A 21000-nucleotide genomic window follows, 5' to 3' on the forward strand; every position below is an offset into this window, starting at 1 on the left:
GCACATGAGAATCCACAGACAGAGAGATGCACACGGAAGCTTGTTTCCTTAGGAAAACATACTATAAAGACAAGCTTGAGCCATATGCCTCAAGGAGATGCAGATCATTTACGGGCTTTGATTCTGCTGGTTAGATGGCAGAAGGATGGGAAAGTACTTGCACTTAGAGTAACTGAAGAAGGAAATAACAAGTATGTAACTTCAAAATATGGAAACCTTTGTTGCATGAACCCCAAAATTATTATTCCCAAGAATATGTTTGCAACTACATATATTTTCCTAAGTTTCCCAATCATTAATAAATGCTGTTCTTTTTTTCTATTTTACCACAACCTTGGAGAAAACAGGACTTTTTTCTGGCTCACTGCTCCAAAGTGAAGTAATTGTTTTATTTTCCCATCTTCCCAAAACTGGCTTTCTTTTGCAAGTAGAGCCATCTGTGTGGACTATGTAATGTGCAGCCATGACTGACATCTTGTCCAGCAGTCATCCTGCCCTTCTGTAGTCTACAGTTCCTCACAAAGGTCTCAACCCTGGAAGTATCTTTGTCTACAAAAAGTGCACAAGTATTTGCTGAAATACTTGCTTCAATCAGCACCTGAAAACATTGCTACTCAGGAAAGACTGATTAGTTCAACAAAATTCAAACCCAAATATCTAGCTCATGTCAGTTGAGCACCATTAATGTTCAAAGATAAAGAATTAAAATATCCTTCAGTGTTTGCTGAATTGAGATGATACACTTACATAATCAATCTTTGAATTCACCAGAGACTGCTATAAAAATCAAGGGGTGTTTCATATACTTCAATTGCAGAATCCGAGCCTTAAAAAGACTACAATGTTGGGATAGATCCTCCAAGGTACTGGTCACTCAAACGTACTATAATATGTGTTCAATAATGTTGGTGTAGAATGTGAACCAACTGGAGGACCAAACCTTTAGAAATCCAAGCAGCTACTCTGAGCCAATACTGCATTGCTGTTTCAAAATCATAACTGACATTAAAAAGAATGTATCTGACAACCAGAAGCAGAGCTTTAAAAAAAGTAACATTCTACTTAAATAGCACAATTCTGTTCCGGTTTGCTTTGTTTCTGGGTTTTTTAGTTGCTGTTTTTTTAGCTTGTTGTTACAATAAATTGTTGAAAATAATTAGGATGAAGATATAATCTTATTTTACTTCGAGTGGACATAATTTATGCATTGGACAGAACCTTCTATATGCTTAGTTTACTACCTCCCTGTACAAACAGGAAAAAAGAACTATTTGAATTTTTGAGCACATTCCTCAAACAGTATTTTTCTCTGAAGGCAATTTAATCAGGTTTTGTAATTTTTTTGAATACAAAATCCACTGTGCTAATTTACCTGCAAGCTAGCGAAAAAAAAAAAAGGAAAGAAAATTGGTATTTTTAACACTCACTTAAATACTTCTTGCCTCCTATTGCATTTACTCTTCATCCCTCTAACCAGTATGAGAATATGATTACTCACATGGCATTTTATTTTTCAGCATAATGATCAGATTATGTCTTACCTGATGGCATACGTAGAAGCTGTGCACATTAGGAATAATACTAACACCATAACGACTCCAGTCAGACCTGGAACTAAAACAGACAGAAGAGAACTTACATTTGAACTGTGAAGAGGTATACTTGTCTCCTATGAGCTTTTAAGAAAGTGGAAATTATTAGACATGCAAATCATGATTCAATCAAACTCTTGCATGTATTTATCTCTTGAAGACAATTCATGTATCAAACCAGATAGGAAAGAAGAGCTGTGGTGTTATTTCCCACCTTCCCAGAGAAAACTGCCCTTTCCCTTGCACCATACATCACTAATTTCCTATTAGTCTTTGCTCCTGTAATCTTTTGCTCACGACATTTCTCTCTAAGCAGGGAACCAAGAACAAATCCTGTCTATTGTTTATTTGTAAGACTGACTGTACAAGTTTCTACATCTCTTTCTGGATTCCAAACCCCAAACACTGTTGAACACAACAATTAAAAACCCAGTCAGGGACAGAATTTCAAGCAAATCAATTTCTATGCAAGCTGTCACTACAATTGTTTGCCAACCCACTTTGTCCTGGAATGAGAAAGAGCCTGAAATTACTCTCCATGGCATGGTATCATGCTTGAAATTGTCGCCCATAGAGCAAGGTCTGTGAGAATGATCTACAGCCAGCATTTGAGAAGGAAACGTTAAAAACATTAAGGATGGGACTCATCTGCTCAAATGCAGACTCGTATCAGAACTAGTCTATCCTTGGCTCTTTAGGTCAAAGGAGAGAAACAAATATTTCCACAGCATGATTCATCTAATCCTGAAGTAGAATCCTGCTCATAAAGTACAGTAAACCATCAGCCTAAAGATAAGATTAGAAAAATCCCAAAGTTACCACTTTTTCTGAGCACCTGATGTTCAAAATTGCCATTCCAGGAATTAAGGACCTAAAACCCATGAAGCATTACATCGATACCGTGTATTTCTTGAAGAATGATTTTTAAGGATAGTCTCTGGTCACCCTAAAAGCCGCAGGTTTGGGTTTAAACAAAGTCAGTCAGGCCAATCACCACACACAAAGCTAAGTAAGTGCTATTTTAGGGTCAGAATGTAAGCATCTCAACCATCTTTCACGGATGTAAATGGCAAAACCACAGATTTTAATGGCCCAGGATCTTTTACAGGATCACGTTCTAATGATAAGAACAAGCTAATTTTTTTAATAGCTTTAGCAATAAAGAGGCAATTTCAAATCTTATAAACTTCTCTATAAACTTCTCAATATCCACTTGTTGAAAAGTCTGATACCCAAAATCTGATACATCCCAAATCAATCCTTAGTTTTACAAACTGTAGGAAAAATCCTGGTCCTACAATCAATGGACATTTTGTCATGGACTGCATAAGAAACATAATTTCACCCCTTCATGGAAAGGTTACAATTAAAAGCAGTTGCAATAAAAAACATGCATTCTTTCCATTGCCTCCTTCTTCATTTCTCTGTTCTTAATCTAATTTGATATGTAGCGTGTAATCAATCTCCCCTCTGACGCAAATAGTTCCAATCCAACTGTACTACAGCGCTTGATCCAGTTTCCTACATTGCCACTCAAGCCACAGGTCACCTTTTACATCCATTTCTTCAATTCTCATCTCCATCAGACTGCAAACATGAAATCACTCACAACCTTACCCCATTCATCAGTGCATTTTTAGTGTTTCCTCTCCTCCCTGTCTCTCTTTTCCTCCACTAACTATAATCTTGAATGTTTGCTCCTCTCAGCACTAGCTCATACCCTTAAGCAAGGAGGTTCTTTCCTGGACTGATCTGAAAAGCCATCACACTGTAAATCCTTCCAACTCCTTATTCCTTCTCTTCACTGTATTAAAAAAAAAAAAAAAAATCAGCCCATAAATCTAGTTCTGAACTGTCCTGGGAAGAGACCATTTTTCTGCATATTTGTACAGCTCTCAGTGCAGCAAAATCACAGTCCCTGTGTGGGTACTCCCACAGCACAAATAACAAACGTTAATTACCAGTTGTTAGGATGGGGAGTGATTTGAGTAGTTTCAAATTTAAGATGACTTGGAATCGCTGCTTTTTGCAACAATGGGCGCAAACTTTTGAAAATGCCACATTTTCCTGGCTGCCAGAGGGTAAAAGGAGTTCCACCTTGCAGGTCATCTGCACAAGTAGAGAGGTCTCAAGGTGTCCCCAGAAGGTGTGAAAATATTAGATGGGGCCTCTACACTCATTCTTTATTCCAAGTCTTTCTCCTTAGCATCTAAGATATTAAATATAATACCAGCTGTTTGTTCCAATTCTCCATCCCCATCTTTAACTCCCTCCTTTGTGAGTTACCTTCTTTCAAGACTCCACCGATTCACTAACTACAACAGTTACCCAACCTATTTCCAGTTTCTCAGGTACCTCAGGTTCTACCATTCCACCTTCTCACTTCCTCTACTCCCAACTGACCTAAACCTTCCTCAGGGTTTTTGGAAAGCCCTTTCCCACAGGCTGACAATTCTAGTAAATGTATTGGGATTGACAAGTCTAGAACCCCATTTATTGCTGTCCAGGCTGATTCCTTTGGACCTTGCCCTAAATGCCACCAAGCTGGGATTTTTTTGCATTTGATCTAAATAAGAGCGAAAGAGAGATGACCTCAGAAATAACCTTTACCTGATTGTGAAGCACCACAGCTCAGGCTTGTGCCTACCCTTCCATACCCAAACGTTGCTCCCTTGTAAATTCCTGCACCAAAAATGTCTTTGATTATTTATTCTTTATGATTGCTGAATGTTACATGATTCCCATGTAACAGTTTAGATGGCTCTGAAGTCAAACCAGCTCTTAAATAGATCAGCTGAAGCAAGGAGACCGTTTTTTTGTTGCTTCTTTTTCTAGAAATTGGATCATTTAGGAATTTGGTTTTCATACTATTCAGAATCTCTGTTTGAAACTGATGATTTTCCACTGACTCATCTGTACAACAGCAGCTTTGAAGATGCTGCTCATCCTACTACACGGCTTATGTAACTCCTCCCCCCAACTATTGGATAAGCAAACGCAGGTTACATTAACACAAATACCACATCGCAACCTAGCTGAGATACAACAAATGCAGCATGCGAACACAGGATCCAAATGTGTCGTCTGGAGAGCTATGATGAGAAGCAGCCAACTTTCTCATTCAGTTTTGCAACAGACTCACCAGTAGCAAAAAGCAGTTTCCTTGGGTCCTGAAAAACAAACAGGCAAAAAAAAAAAAAAAAAGACAACATATATGATTTTATATCCATATGAATAATAAAAGTAGCTCATAAGGCTCACATGCTCGATAGCATAAGCAAACCCTAAATTTGGATGCAGGAATGGATTTGGTATTTGGTAGTAGTTTACATTGACGGTAGTTCAACATAAACTAACTTTCAGCCTCTGCATTTCCCCAATGAAGACAGTTCTGATCTGTTATAAAAAGCTAGTAGCCTGATAATTTTAGCAATAACTATTTTTTGAAAGCCTAACTTTACTCAGTTACCTCATACCTTTGGGAGGACAGAGGGAAACAGAAGGGAGAGAGAGATTTTGAATTTAAATGAAAGGCCAGCGGTGAGCATTTTACTGCCAGTTACATCACCAAGAGATTTGCAGTGGACTCCAGTGAAGCAGGACTGAACACAAAGGAGCTGACAATACAAAGCCAGATGTTCCTGTGTCCTTCACCACATGTGAAAGTCAGAGGGGATATGTCAACCCCACAGGAAACTGCCTCACTCCCCTGAATCCTACGCCTTGTGAGGTTTTGTCTTCACTGTGGAGAAAAAGGTTTTTAAACTTGCAGTAAAATGCAGTGAGGGGAGGTGAGCAGTTTTTATACAGGTCAGGAAAAACGAAGCAACCCTCTCCCTGACCTTGTCCGCATCCAGATGTGCGCACCCACGTACAGAAGATGACAGTAGCATCTAGGCTGCCCACCACAGTTAAAAAACAGGTTTAAGTGGAATTCAAGCGCAAAGCTTCAGGAGCTAATAAAGTACCTAAAATCCGGGAGGTTTTGATCTTAGAATTACTAAAAACTTGTTATTATCTCAATTCCCTATTGCAAAATTCCTAAGGCTGCTTAGTACAGGCTGCCATGCACACCCTGGCACGTTCCTGCCTGAGGCAAGCTCCGGCTAACGTTCCTGATGAGACTAAGTCTATTAGACCATTCCTAACACATGCAGACACTTGAGTTCAATCCAGAACCTCAGCACAATAGTTGGTGTTGGCATGTCTGTCTGCCATAGAATAGCTCGGTGATTAGATCATTCACCCAGGGAGTGGAAGACCTTGGTTGTTGGTCCTTATGAGCCTGGGCTGAGTCAAGCTCTCCTTTTCCAAGAAAGGATGCAGCTGGGATAGGGTCATTCTAAATCTTTCCTAATGAAGCTGGTAGAAAAGAAATGCAGACTTGAGACTAGAATGAATATAAACAAGAGAAAACTTGATTGTAGCCCAAAGAAGAAAGAGCCTTGGACTCTGGTCTTACTCCTAAAATCTGCAAATATCTCTCCATTGCCAAATGCACAAACAACCACCTGGAGGAGGGACTAGGACCCTGGTATGCCTTCAAGAGATCTGCACCACAGTCCGAGAAGTCATGCAAACCACGTATTTCGTAAGTAGAAATGAGCTTCCAGCCCAGTTCATGCAGGTAAATAATTCCACTCTTAGCATATATACTCCAGTTCCCACTGCAGTTTAAAAATGCAAAATCAGTCTCAAATCCCACTATTCTCTAATCCCTAGTATATGTCACATAGCACTAGATTCCAAATGGTGCAAATGCAGAAAGCATTTTCCCAAATGGAAGTATCTAAACCAGGCCCACCCAAGGAATAGAGAGAAGCAGAAGAGAACAGGAAAGGTGAAAGGACTTGGTGACAGCATTCTCCACTTCATAATCCAATAGGAATGAATCCTACTGGCTTAAAAGAAAAGAGCTTAAAACATGCTTTGTTAAAGAATTAAAATCCACAGCAATCCACATGATGGTGAGTTTTCAGTGCACAAAACAGCAGCACTGTATAGATCATAGGATGGATTATACAACAGAACTGAATATACAAATAATCATATATTTAAATTACGTATTTAAAAGCAAAATATGAAAGGACAGCTGGCTCACCTCACCACGATAGTTTGCTGCATTTAGTGCCAGAAAGTCTTCACTGTAGTTCTCAGAGAAGTTAAGAGCGTTCACCAGATGAGCAGCAACATGCAAGACTAAAAAAGAAGAAAGCTGAGATCTGTAAACAAGAGGTACATGTTCCCCTGAAGTAAAGAAAAGTGGCTACCCAGATGCCAAGCTATAACCACATCACCTGCCCTAGATGCATCAGGGACTAAGGAATTCTTTTTCGAAAGTAAATCAGGTTACAGGTATTCATGCAGAAAGCTGTATGTATTTTAAGATTTTTTAACACTACAGCAATCATTTCCATACTGCAATGCTTCAGCTGGGAGACAACATTCAAAGGTGTCCACCCAAGAATATTTCTTCTTCACCAAACTGGGTATTTGTCTCCTCTGTTCTCCTCTGTCCCCCTCTTCCGCAGATAAGCCTGTAGCACCCTGCAGCACCCTGCTGCTTCACTCAAATTCCTTAGGCACAACAGAGGGTCACTAACGGCAGATTTTGATCCGATCTCATATACTGGTCCTTTTAGAAACTGGAATTTTAAGGAAAGGCTCGGAATTAGAATGTAAGCTCATGTTTTTAAAGGAAAAATAAACCAAACCCCACACACATCCGAGAAAGCATTCACTACTTAAGGCAGAGAAGCACAGAGCAAGACTACCCCCAAATGTACTGTACAAGAAAAAGCACAAAGGACTGCTTTAATGCGCTTCCCAAACAAGCTGCTGCTCAGCGCAGTAGGATCTCACCTGAAAAGATGCATATTGTAACACCACATGTCACATGGAAAGTTTTGCTTTTATCTAGCAGCCTTCTGGTTTTCCTGCTGGCAACCTAGTAAGAGAAGAATTCAAGCAATCTCTTTTCTAAAACAAAGCAAAAAAAAAAAAATACTAACAGCAACTGAGGTGATACAATAGCAACTTCAGCTTTTACTAGTTTTAATACCCTTGCAAGCACAGTACCTAAATTTAAAAACTATAAAACTATGTCAATGAGCCAATTTTGAGGTCTTAATGAAGACATTACAGTTGGTCTTAATTACAGAAATTACATAGATGTCAAGAGCACATAAGGTAACGTCCCTTCTGGACTTAAAATTTACGAATTCCAGCACTAATTGTTATAGACATCACTGACTTTTTAGTAAGCAGGATCAGAGAAAAAGGTATATTTGCATACATATATGCATCTATAGTCATTAAATTTTATATGTACTGTCACATGATGAACAGAACTCATAGGTTCAATTTGCAACTATCTAGAAAACACAGATGTTCCTCAAAAGCATTACTTATATTTCCGTAAGAGCAACTGGCAAATCACAAACAAGCTGAACTATTGTTTACTGAATACTAGTACAGAAAACAAACCCTCTTAGCTTTGCGAGGACTTTTTGTTTACTCCCATGATAATGAATATATCAGGTTGGGTCTTCTTATTTAATGTTCTATGATCTCCAGGCGGACAATTCTGGTTATGCAGAGACAAAGTTCTTTTTGTTCTGTTGAACTCTACCATGAAGCAGTAGAGAGGACAGAGATACCTTTTATATTAGAGTTAGGAAAGAAAGAGGAAAATTTGCCTGGTTACAGTTCCACAGCAACTCCTCCTTCTCGTCCTTCAAAAATGCATTGAAGAAACCTTCCTCACAACAACTCCAACCAAACCAGACAACGCTGGTCAAGGCATTGCCTTCAAAGAAGTCATGAATCCAGGCTGAATGTCTGATACTTGCTCCATGCAGGCACACTCCATGTAATAAACAGGGATAGAACAGATTTTTTCCTGCTATTTCTAGACTAAACAGAGACCAGAGCCCTCCTCTTCTCAACTGCTGCACTCTGAGAACAGTACTTACCTTCTGAGATCCTCGCAGGAAGGCCAAGAGAACACGGCACATCGGCAGAAGGACCAGGCAGCAGTTGAGATTGAGGACAGATGCTGAAGCTCTGCTAACACACAATCCTAGCTGAACAAACATAGCAAGAGTTAGATTACAGGGAGAAAAGATGCTTTAATGTTTCAGGTGCCAGTATTCAACCTCCTTCTCTTTGCTGTGAAACCGAACGGCTCCCATGCTCTCTTGACTATCAGAATAGGGGAGTTTCATGATGGTTTAGGTGTACTGGCAACACCACTGTACACACCGCATGCTAACCTGTTCTCTGAGGGAAACGGCTCTCACTGTTGCTTCAAAAAATTATTCAAAATTAATTTTGTCAGTAATAATGTCAGCAAATGACAACTTTCTACTGAAAGAACCAATATCCTCACCAATGCTCAAAGCCACACGGAACAAAGCATATCTGAGACAATAGTAAGTGTCCACCGAGAAATTACCTAAAAACTTCAACAAACATAATTAAATAAGAAAGAGAGATAAATACTATAAAGACACTAGACAGCCACTTAAGTGTAATGATTTTCTGGTAAACAAGCCAGAAAAAAAAAAAAATTTACTCAAACTGAAATGATAATATTGTTTTAAGAACTGTCACGGAATTGTCACCGAACTCCTCATCCATTCACACTATGCAGTGCCATATCTGGAACCAAAGAAAGTAGGTTTTCTTCATTTTAACTACTCAATAGCTGGGAACTGTAATGAAATCTAATTTCACTAATGCTTTCACTGTTATATTTGGAACTTACATAATTAGAACAAAACCACTTGTCAAATAAATGAACAAAGCACACATTAATGTCATAACCCTGTATTTTTAAATCTTATTATATTCTCTCATTCATTTAAGATTTTTAAAAGTTAGCAAAATGCCACTGTTCTCCTAGTTATTAGGTTGAATTACTATTTTACTAGCTTACATAAAAGATGCTTTTAGACTGTCAACAGATTTCTGGAAGGATATTTCTTACAATGTTCTCTAAACCCCAAGTTTTTCAACTCTTGAAGAAAATAATAAAAAACTATTATAATATTACAACTCAAATACTGCAGAGATATGTGAATTATTTGAACAGGTACAAATTATCTAATAAAAATTACTAAATTTTTTACTTCTTCAAAATGAATTTTCAGGTAAAAAGAAGAACATTTGTTACTTCTCAGTCAAATATTTATTTATTATACATTTATTATATTCATACCTTTCTTACCAAGAAGAAGAAACAAAATGGGAGAGAAACAAAGGGGGTTTATTTATTTGAATTTTTCTTTTACATTGTGATTTCAAACTTTGTCATTGCTTTTAGTTGTCTTTTTCAGACTTATCTACATGGCACAGAAATGGATGAAGATATAAACTAGCAAAAATAAAGTACACAAAAGAACTGGACTTCAGCATGTCGAGCAGGATCACAAGCACGACAGCACGACAGGAGCTTCTCCCTACCATAAGGTATCAACACTGCCTGTTCCCACAGTTATGAACACCCACGTACCTCTGCGGTACAACCAGGCACAAAACCAGGAGGCAAACAGATGTTCAATCTATCTGAGGAATCAAGCTCTCCACCTAGATCCTGTTTCTCTTCCGGCTACTTTACGTTACTTAGTTAGACCCGAGTGCCGGGGACCTCCTCACCAGACATTACCAGCTTCAACAGAACAAAGCAGCCTAAGGGCACCTCCTCTCAAAAGTTACCCATTGGAAGTAGGAGCACTACTCCACAACATGTGCTCTACCTTGTTCTCTGCCATGTAAATGCGGGATCCCTGGCAAACGTCCTGGCAGCAAATCTCATGAAAGTTACACTGAAAGGGACATTTACAACAGAGACATCTCTAACCTACTGAATTACAGAAAATAAGGCTAGAATCAACCAAATCATTTAGTTCTTTCCCACTCTCCAGACCTTCTCCACTATGTCTTGCAATGCACTCTTAGTTCTTTTTTCCCTTACACAAAACCTCCCTTGCTTCTATTTCATCTGTTACTTCACACTCTGTTCACATGCACGACGAGAGATTATTTTTGCTACTTTTCCTTCATAAGTCACGTTCTTCAGACTTTAGATCATCCTCTCCTCCCGTCTCTGGCTCCCAACTGGTCCAGAGCCCAAGTGCAACGACTACAGCTGAGCACCAGCTACAATGGCCACAACCTCAGCAAATGAGCTGAGATTTTACTGAATGCTGATGTCACATACCACTTCAAAATGCAATTTAAAAAAAATGTGAACAACCACAATAAATATTTCTCTATCCTTGCCCACAATAGCTTAAAGTGACCGTAGAACATCGTAAATATTTTTGGACTATCAGATAAAATGGCAATAACCTTCAAATGATTGGACTTAATGGCAAGTAAAATGTCTCTATAATGTGCCATTTGCATATACAAGACTTCAATTTTCATTAATTATTAATCCCCTAAGGGGAAGCTAAAAATGAGCTACAGACCTCATAAAAGCAGTAACTTCAAAAACATGGTCATTAAACACATATAAGCATTTTTATTAGAGCTTGCTGATGTGCAACATTATTTCAGTGATTAAATGAGCATGATTTGAAAAACCCCAAAATTACGTAGAACTAACGTTATGCAAAACCCAGAAGTAAATTGAACCTTTTTTTTAGCTCTTGACTAACACTCAAATGCTGCTGAAAAAAGCTGCAATACAATTAATTAAGTAAACCAATTTGAAAATTGAAATAATTTCTATTATATGACCTATACAACACATCATTAGTTTCTCAAGCATCTATATTGTCTTTTGAGTTTAAACATAAACCAGGCATGGTACCAGCTATCCAAGACTTCCTTTATCAGGCACAACAAAACAAAATCTCTTACAAAACTTCAACAAAACAGTCTAGTTTGGAATAGTCTAGAACAGAGTTAATTCTACACTGTATAGTACTAAATAAATGAAATACTTTGTTGTACGAAATAAGTAAAATGCCAAAGAATTTAACTCGCACATAAAATATGGATCAGCTATGATGAGTAGAAAAAGCTACCCTACTAACCTTCCTTTGTGTTTTTCCATGCCAGTATTTGACAAATAGCAAATATTCATTCATAATGCAATTAGTATGGAAGAATGCCCTTACATTAATTCTAACTCAATGCTATCAGCATCTGCACAAAGGGGGGAAAAAAAAAAAAGAGAGAAAAAAGAGGAGGAAACAATTTCTTCAAATATGCAGTGGACTTCTAGGACAGTGTGATTCAAATATTTTCACCAACGGTTCATTTAAGGTTTTATTCTGAAGAAATAAAGTTGGTCAATGTTTGCTGCAACAAGCCCATGACAGTTTTGAAAACAATGGTAAAGTAATACATTTAGCAATGCTTAGAATCACAGTTCATGCAAGACCCAGAAGAATAACAGAGTACTAAGTTTGCCCTTAACATATATCCAAAGGCTAAAAATATCCCCATGAAACTAATCCTTTCCAAATGGTTTCCAAGCGGTCTCTTCCTTGACTTCCTCTGCATTGCCTGGGTGGCACAGCAACAAATTAACAAATTAACATTGTTGGATTTTAAAACAATAGTAGAATGAAAGATGATTTTTGCTCCGAGGCAACTCACTGGTTCTAGAAGGGAATATATATCCTTATTAAGTAGCTAAGAAATGAGAGAAATATAATCCTCTTTTCTTCCTACGATTATCATTGTCTAAAGAAAAAAAAGAAGTGTCATTTCGTGTTAGTACCCTGTGAAATTTCTGTAGGATCAAAAAGAGAGAAAAGCACACCCCCAAAATCTCTGCTAGACACTCTCTTTTATCCACCCTTGCCGACAGCAAATCCAAGCATTTGTACCTCCTTCTGTACTCTGCCTGCCCGGCACACACACGCTGTTACCCCATTTCATGGAGGGGCAGAGAGGCATAGAAAAACTGAAGAATTCATCAAATTCACAGAGAAAATCTCTGGCAGGGATAGCAGGGAACTGCGGCCGCTACAAACTCAAATCCTAAAAACTAGGCTAGGTTTTTTCTCCAGACAGGCATAAAGCAATCACCCTGCTCTCCTTCTCCAAAGCAGCAGAAAAGGGCTCCAGAGATACAGTGGGAATGTACGTTCTCCAGCTACCCCCGTCTGATGTGCAGTCCCGCAGAAGCCGGGATGGCCTCCCGGCTACGCTCACCCACTGTGCGAAGTAGGACAGACGCAAAGAGCCAGTTCTTCTTGGACGGTCTGTGTGTTGCTGCCAGCAAAGTTGGGGCAACGAGTTCCTCTGTAGTCCGGCAAATGACTTCTGTATTAGGTTGAGGGCTGAAGTAACTTACTGTGTACCACAGAACTCCCTAAAATTCTTCAGTTATAAATACAGAGGTGAACGTTACCTGCTGTGCACAGAAATCTCATATCCAATGCATGGTTGCAAAACATACTGGAGAGCAGAATACAGGAAGGCTTAACAAATACTGGCCTATCTCGCCTTTTAAGACCATCTTGTAGCAAACAAATGGAAGAATACTGCAAATCCTTCCACACCTAGAAGTGATGTGATGTGATTCTGTTTCTCAAGACTCCACTACCTACAAGCAACAATCCTGAACAGGTCACAGTGCAGTAGGAACACCACACTTGACGCTCTCTCTGGAGGCCTTCCTTTGAACTTTTTCAATCTTCTATGGTTCAGGGCAACTTGAAAGGTGGTGGGAAGACTCAAAAGCCACATGCTGCTCTGGCAGACACAGGTCACAGACCACCTCCTCAAATCAGTACCAGAGCAGCTAAAAATATTTATTTTCATAGGTGGGACAAACTGTGCTACACAATGTGCCTCCTTTTGACCTGACTTCCTTTTCTTCAGGGAGTACTCCTTGTTTTGAGTAACAGAGCACAGATAATCTAAGATGAAGGACAGATCTGAGTTGATGGATAGCAATTATTCCCCTTAGGCCTGCCAAATCTGGCTGGAGATCTAGCAAAAAAAACCTGAAGCAGCTGAAGGGAAGGAAAATGCGAGGGCAGCGGAAACCTATCAGAACATGTGAAAACTACTACAAAAGTTTGACTTGGTTTTGTTCCTGAGGGTGGAAGGTTTCAAGGCAGGACTCTGTAAATCCCAATCTCATGTACTGCAACACTTCAAAAATTATTTTAAGACTAAGTGGTGTAATATTTTTGAATCACATTTGAAAAAGCATATTATTTAAAAAAAAACGCACCGCAAAAAACAGCAATCCTCTACACAGAGAATTTAACAGCAGCCCAATTCTTTATCCTAATTCAACTTCAGTCTTCTGCTTCCATATATGAAGCAGAAGTTGGATATGGTATTACAGAAAGGGACAAACATCAGGAGTGGACAACGGCAACAATATTTTTAGCTCTTTCAGGGGGTATGGGGCATCTCCCCCGCTCTACTGAGAATCAATATTCTCACCGTTCACTCGTGACTCAAACAGGCATTCCTTGAAGGTTTTCCTTCTCTTTCTGTCCACATATTTAGGTCATGTTCTCGTTTTATACAGAGACTCTTTCTGTTAGATGTACCGCTCAAATCCTCCTCCTCCTCCTTAAATCAGTCATTTAATATGCAGAAAGCAACTATCTTAATCTGTAATCCAATATTAGCGTCCAACTTCTCTGATAATCACCAAAGTGCATTCTCTTACAAGATTTCAGACCAAATGTTCACCTTTATTAATCTACTAATCGGTTAATTTAATCTGTTAGAATACCGACCTCAGGAAATAAAGTGTTTAAAAGACTTTTGTCAGTGTTGCTGAGTTACAGGTTTCTTTTTGTGCCAGGCAGAGTGATACATGCACAGACTGGAAGGGATCTAAAGTTCTCTTCCAGATTTGAGTGTTCCAGACCATTCTTCTGCTGTAGCAATAACAAAAAGCGTGACAGTATTTTATACATTAATTAGCAACAAGACCTTGAATGGTTGAGCGTGCAAGATGCAGAATGATCAAAATTCCACAAATTTGGTCATGAATCAAGGGATTAATGGTATGCAAATCCCCCCCAAGAGATTCACAACACACTGCAACTCACAGCCAGAGCAGGGAGATGTCTATTGTCATCTCTGAGTCACAGTCACACAGGAGCGATGCGTCTGCTGCTATGGGCTTCCTTTATATTGAAGTACTTCCCCTGACCACAACACAGTAGGTAAGATGGTCTGTAAAACCTGTCTTCTGGAACGTAATGCAGCTATTTTTATTTTAAGACCTGCCATTGTTGGACTACCATGGGAAGCCTGCAGTAACGGGGGTCCTGGTGGATGAAAAGCTGGACATGAGCCGGCAATGTGCACTCGCAGCCCAGAAGCCAACCGTCTCCTGGCCTGCACCCAAAGCCGCGTGGCCAGCAGGGCGAGGGAGGGGGTTCTGCCCCTCTGCCCCGCTCCGGGGAGACCCCCCTGCAGTGCTGCGTCCAGCTCTGGAGCCCTCGGCACAGGAGAGACATGGACCTGTTGGAGCGGGGCCAGAGGAGGCCACAAAAATGATCCGAGGGATGGAACAGCTCTGCTGGGAGGCCAGGCTGGGAGAGCTGGGGTTGTTCATCCTGGAGAAGAGAAGGCTCCGGGGAGACCTTCTTGCAGCCTGCCAGGACTTAAAGGGGGCTGATAAGAAAGACGGGGACATTTTAGCAGGGAAAAAGTCCTGCTCCTTTTTATAGGACAAGGGGTAATGGTTTTAAATTGAAAGAGAGGGCAGATTTAGACTAGACATAAGGAAGAAATTTTTCCCACTGAGGGTGGTGAACCACTGGCACAGGTTGCCCGGCGAAGTGGTAGATGCCCCATCCCTGGAACCATTCCAGGTCAGGTTGGACGAGGCTCTGAGCAACCTGATCTAGTTGAAGATGTCCCTGCTCACTGCAGGGGGGTTGAAAGGGTTAAACTAGATGACCTTTGGAGGTCCCTTCCAACCCAAACTATTCTATGATTCTATGATCCCATTCTGTCCCAAATGAATTCTCTCTCAGAAATGTCTCAGATTCCAGAGACCTGTGCAATTAGGCAATTAAGCAATTCTGTGATTCTACGGTGATACAAAATACAATGAATATTCAACCAAAGAAATATTTTGGCCATAATTCAGTTCTGTTCTACAGAGTATTATGCCATGGTCATCCTCGAATGAGGAGCAATGATGACAACAAATTATTTTTAACAAAAGTCTACATGATACAGTAGTAAAAGTTTCGGTTAATCATTTGAGATGTACCTCTACTAATTAAAACTTCACTATTGACAGTTTTATAAGAAGTTCTGCAAAGGTGGAGTTCTCCCATAAAATTTAGTAAGATGGATGTCCTTCACAGGATTACTGCCATTCGGCCTATAAAAAAAAAAAAAGAAAGAAGGCAAGCAAACAGAAGAACTACATGGTGCAAAACTCAAGCTCTTCATTGGCTCATAACTGAGAATAATCTCAGCAGTAACGCTGAACTGTGGGCTGTCGGGAAGGACAAAGGGTTGAAGGAAAAATGTTTTGACAAATCAAAAATCTAGAATGAGGCAGAGAGAACGCAAGATGAGATTTACTTGCAAATTCAAGGGGACTATAAAGATAAGGTCTTGTGGATTAACACCCTCATTCTTCATTAGGGAATCCTGCATATATATCTCTCTCTCTTCCATAGCAGCATAAATCTATTAGACATTTTTGCTACATGTAACACTCTAAAGAGCAAATCCCAAATAGCCTGGTTACATGACAATTAAATAGCAAAAACATGCTGCATTAAGGAAAATAAAGTGCAAGATACACAACTCCCTCCAATGCTTAGATGTGTGGGAGAAGCAGGCTGCAGTGTGGTTCCATAAGGATCAATGAAAGCAGAATTTGGCCTCAATTAATAAAATCTCTATCATTATGAAGAACTAGAAAGGAGAGACATGCAAGTTAATGGAATATCTGAAATATATTCCAAGCAGTGAATAAAGATGACATAAATGTGATACACAGTACTGCACAATAAGAAGGGAGCGACTGTATAGATAACAAAAGCAAGGCAGCATTTTTCCCTTTCAGTCCCATTTTCAGTTACTCAATCTTTTCCCAAAGAGACCCTTCTGAGAATGCATTTCCTCCACCTTGGTCTGAAACCCAGAAGCTTATCTCTTGCATTAACAACCATTTGACTACATTAGAGTTATGTGAGCAGAGACTAGATAGGTAATAGGGAAAAAAAATGAGCCCAATGCTCTTTCTGTTCATGGGGAACTCAAGCAACAAGAAACAGGTATTTCATTTAATGCTGTTACAAGCAAAATTTGTGTTGTATCGTAAGGCCAGTACTGAATTTAGGTCCGAATTTGTTGGTCAGATGCACCTGAAGTTAGAAATCTTGAAGTCTGCAAGGGAATTAATCATCTGGACAATATCTCTGACTGAAAAGACGCAAAACCTCCAACAATGAAAATTTTGGAGTCACATCAAGTAATTTATGAATTACTTTCTGCAATTCATGCCTACTATATCTTGTATTATCTATCATAAACATGAAGATGACAACATTCCTTTCCTCTTTGCTGCATTCTTCTGCAAGAAATCTATGCCTGTTGAGTGGTTCCCTGGCTTCTCTCCTTTAAGCAATGTAAAGCCACAAGTTAACATTTATCTACTTACGAAAAATTCAGGTTCTTTTTCTAAATCATGTTCCTGAACCAGCAGCAATGAATGCATTCACGCAGTAAGACTCTGATCTGCAGTGTTACAAGCAATTAAGTATCCAAAGGGATCCAAAGGGTTCATCAAGGCAAAAGTACTGGGAAGGGGTTTACATCCACTAGGTTCTGGTTGAACTTACACCACAAGAATCACATAATAACAGAATTATTCTGGTTGGAAGGGACCTCGGGATCTCTCTATTCCAACCTCCTGCTCTAAGCAGGTTCAACACCAAACTCAGACTAAGTTTGTTCAGGATTGTGCCCAATTGGTTTTTGAAAACATCCAGGGTCGGAGATTCCACAGTGAAAAGTTCATGGTCCCATCAACAGGACTCAAACTGAGCAAGGCAGTGACATCTGACAGGCTGATTAACCTCCTCCTAGCACGTCAGTGCCTTTGACTTATTTATCCTCCTTGATCTTCCAGGACACCACCATGCTCTTAGTGCCTTTTTACAGGTACAGAATTAAGGATCAAGAAGATTGTCATTGATAGATTGAGGGAGAGTTAGGTACCTAAATAATTTTAAAATCCTGTGCTAAGCATCTTGTTCAAGGTCCCAGAGGATGCCATGAGAAAAGAATAAAACTGAGCTTTTTTCTTCTGCAGAAGGCTGAAGGAAAGTGAACCACTTCAGTGACCACTGAATGAAAGACTAACTTCATTCCTTCTCCTTCTTCACATCAGAGACACATGGAATGAAAACGTGACAGAGCTGAATATATTGAGGATACTCAGTCCAAGATCTCATTTCATACCACAATCTGATTTCCTATGGCAACCCTTCTCGTTCTCCATCCCGTTACTGGGTAAACAATAAAATGACCTGTGGTAAATCTTTCAGTGCTGCAAGTGCAGAGGTTCTTAAGGATACTTTAGGCTATCATAGCATACAAAGAGAGAAACATATCCTTAGCAGACCGCACTGAAAAACAAAGAGATTTTTTTTTTTAATTCCAAAAATGCCATTCCTTTTTGCCATTTTGTAACTGGCTAGAAAAAAGCATCAATCTTCATGAAGGTATCTGTAAAAAAGTTCATTCTGTTAAGAAAAAAATCAACTGTTGAAATATGAATGAAGAATTTTCATCTAAGTCTCAAAATTTTCACACATCAAGAAATGGCACACAGAGTGCAAGCCACTCACCCACGTATGGAACAGAGAGGAGAAGAGACTGGTTATGCAGATGGGCCATGAGCCTGTGGCTACACAAACCAATACAGAAAAAGAAGAGGGGCAAAAATCCCGGTGGTAGGTACATAGCAGCAGCTCTAGTATGGATATGCTTACTCTGTTCCTGAATAGACTAAAATTGGCTTCAGTTTTCCCAACCCTTGCAAAATCATCTGTATGATTTATATGCATATACAAATATATTGAAGAGATGGGAGAAAGCTAACTTTGGGGTATACAGACGATATCTAGGCAAACTATAAAAAGTTAATTGCAAGGCTGTTTTACAGCCTTTAATATTTTCAAAATTTTTAAATTAGTTTCAGAACTTTGACCAAAGCATATTTTAGACATAGCTCTTCACTTTCCTCCTCATTTTAGAAAGTCTTTAAACTACTTTGGTATTTTTTCCCCACAGTTGCAGACACAGTTAGGCAAACTCAAACGCATGGCCTCCGGGTCCTCATCTGACCAAGACAAGGAGTCTGTTGCTTGAATCATCTCACAGGTTCTGAACACACATTATACTACCTTGTACATGTCTTTCATTTTGAAGTATAAGAAAAACAAAGAAAGACCAGACGGTGAGCTGATACAAGGCAGACGAGTCTTCTGAATTGAGAGGAACTTTGCTGATTGATACCAGCTGACAATCTGGCCCAACATGCTGACCCAAGAACATTTACTTTGTAAACAACCCACTTGCTCTGCCAGGATCAAACACAGTTTTCAAATGGATGCACTGGGCTGCAAAGCCATTAGAGATTACGGTAGAATTAAACACATTCTCATGCTTTTTCTGTCAAGAAAGTCATCATCATGAAGGATTTAAGTATTTTCACTCCCTTCTTTTTGCACTACCTTTGCTAAGATTAATTTCTTCAACACATGAGTCAGCCATAGAAGAGAAAAAAAGATAAAAGTATACTGGGGTCAACCTACTTTCAAGGAAGTTCACAAAAGCTTATGGAACTGGCTGGCTATGGCAATGATACCAACCATATGAAAAAATACATCCTGGATCTACCAAAGATAAAACCCAGAGGCTCTACAGCAGGTTAGGATGTGCATCACCTGTGCTTTAACCCCATGTCAACTTTCCACTGAAATCCATTCCCGAGTACGACATAGTGTTACAAAGCACCATGTTATTCATCCACTTTTTCCTGGATTCTCAAATTCTGAGCAACCCTAGAGCATTTTCCAGAAAGTTGTTATCCCTTAGTCTATCCCTTTGGACAGAAGTCGTTTCAAACAACTGCAATGGCGTAGCTGTGGATGACTTCAGAAGACAGACCAGTCTCTCGCTTCCCCAAATTATCTTTTTGAATTCTTTTGGTGGTGGTGGATATTACCCTTGCTAAATCAAAGCAGTCAAATCTTCATTAAACCATTCAGATTCCAAGAATTTGTTATCAGAAAAAAACCCTAAAATTATATCAACTACAGTGATTTACACAGAACAGAAGATCTATGAGGATGACAAAGACCAAAAAGAACTAACACTTATCAAAAGAATTCCTTCAGCAAATATGTATCACAATAAGTGGATTAGAAATAATTCGCCAGTACGAGCCCATAAGCTTGGCTAATGTTTTGATGACAAAAACGTTGAGCTCCAGTCATCTGTTGAGCATGTTTGTGTTCCTGTGAGCCGGTCTGCGTCTGGGAACACCGGGAGGGAGGAGTGGAGGGGGAAGGATGGCTGTCCCACACTTGACTGGCTCTTTTTCTTCTCAACACTCTTCACTTTCTACTCCTAAACAACTGTCAGCAGTCTCCCAGTAACTTCCTACTTGATCCTCCCCTGCTTTGCAGCGCTAGCAGGCAGTGTCATCCTCGATTAGCAAATGCATTCTGTCCCTTTCCCATCTCCCAGCATCCCGATTTCCAGGGCAAAAAGTAATGTCCGGGTCACTCACCCCTAACATCTGATGCAAATAATAATACTGCAGCCCTTGAGAATAGAGCAGGAAGGTTTTCCAGAAGACCCATACATTGAGGGAGAGCCAGAAAAACTAAAATGAAACAGAAACAAGAAACTGTAAGTGAGCGTTACATGTACAAACTTTTCAGTGTTAATTTCATTCATAAAACTCAGATGTCTCCAGTGCCATAAGGATATGTAAATGGCACGGGAAAACAAGCTTCAAGCATTTAGCACAAACTATTTAAAAATGTTAAAAGGAATGGCCCCTATGTGAGAAATTTTCACTTTAACTGAACTTCTGAAAACTTGACCTCTGTGACTTAAGACTACGGAGGGCTGGCGGAAGCCTCGGCATCCACAGGGCTACTCCAAACCTTTCATCAGATACTGCAGTTAAAGACTCAAGGAACAAAAACCAGCAACAAAGAGACAAAGGCGAAGGCAGGACGAACTCAACCTCCGAGAAGATGCATCTTCTCCCCCAAACTGTCCCACAGCGGGTCTAACAAAGGGCAAACACACGGACATCGTGTGCCGAGTCCCGGCGGGGCACGGACGTCTGCATTGTCCCCGGCCCACGGCACACGCGTGTACCTCTGCCCGGCGCGCACCGGCGCGGAGCGCACCCCGG

At 39.8% G+C, this 21000-nt stretch overlaps 1 protein-coding gene across 1 annotated transcript; it reads right to left on the reverse strand.

Annotated features, from left to right (window-relative positions):
* Positions 1–261: 261 nt before the first annotated feature.
* Positions 262–20457, reverse strand: LOC104618034 (NADPH oxidase 4-like; the record flags this gene model as incomplete). Its single annotated transcript, XM_010283518.1, has 7 exons — positions 262–549; positions 1542–1614; positions 4735–4762; positions 6694–6791; positions 7455–7539; positions 8567–8677; positions 20362–20457. Coding segments are annotated over 7 exons (513 nt in total), but the record flags the coding sequence as incomplete, so codon positions are not given.
* Between the last annotated feature and the right edge of the window lie 543 nt (positions 20458–21000).

Source organism: Phaethon lepturus, unplaced genomic scaffold (assembly GCF_000687285.1).
Source record: "Phaethon lepturus isolate BGI_N335 unplaced genomic scaffold, ASM68728v1 scaffold51383, whole genome shotgun sequence".
Classification (NCBI taxonomy): Eukaryota; Metazoa; Chordata; class Aves; order Phaethontiformes; family Phaethontidae; genus Phaethon; species Phaethon lepturus.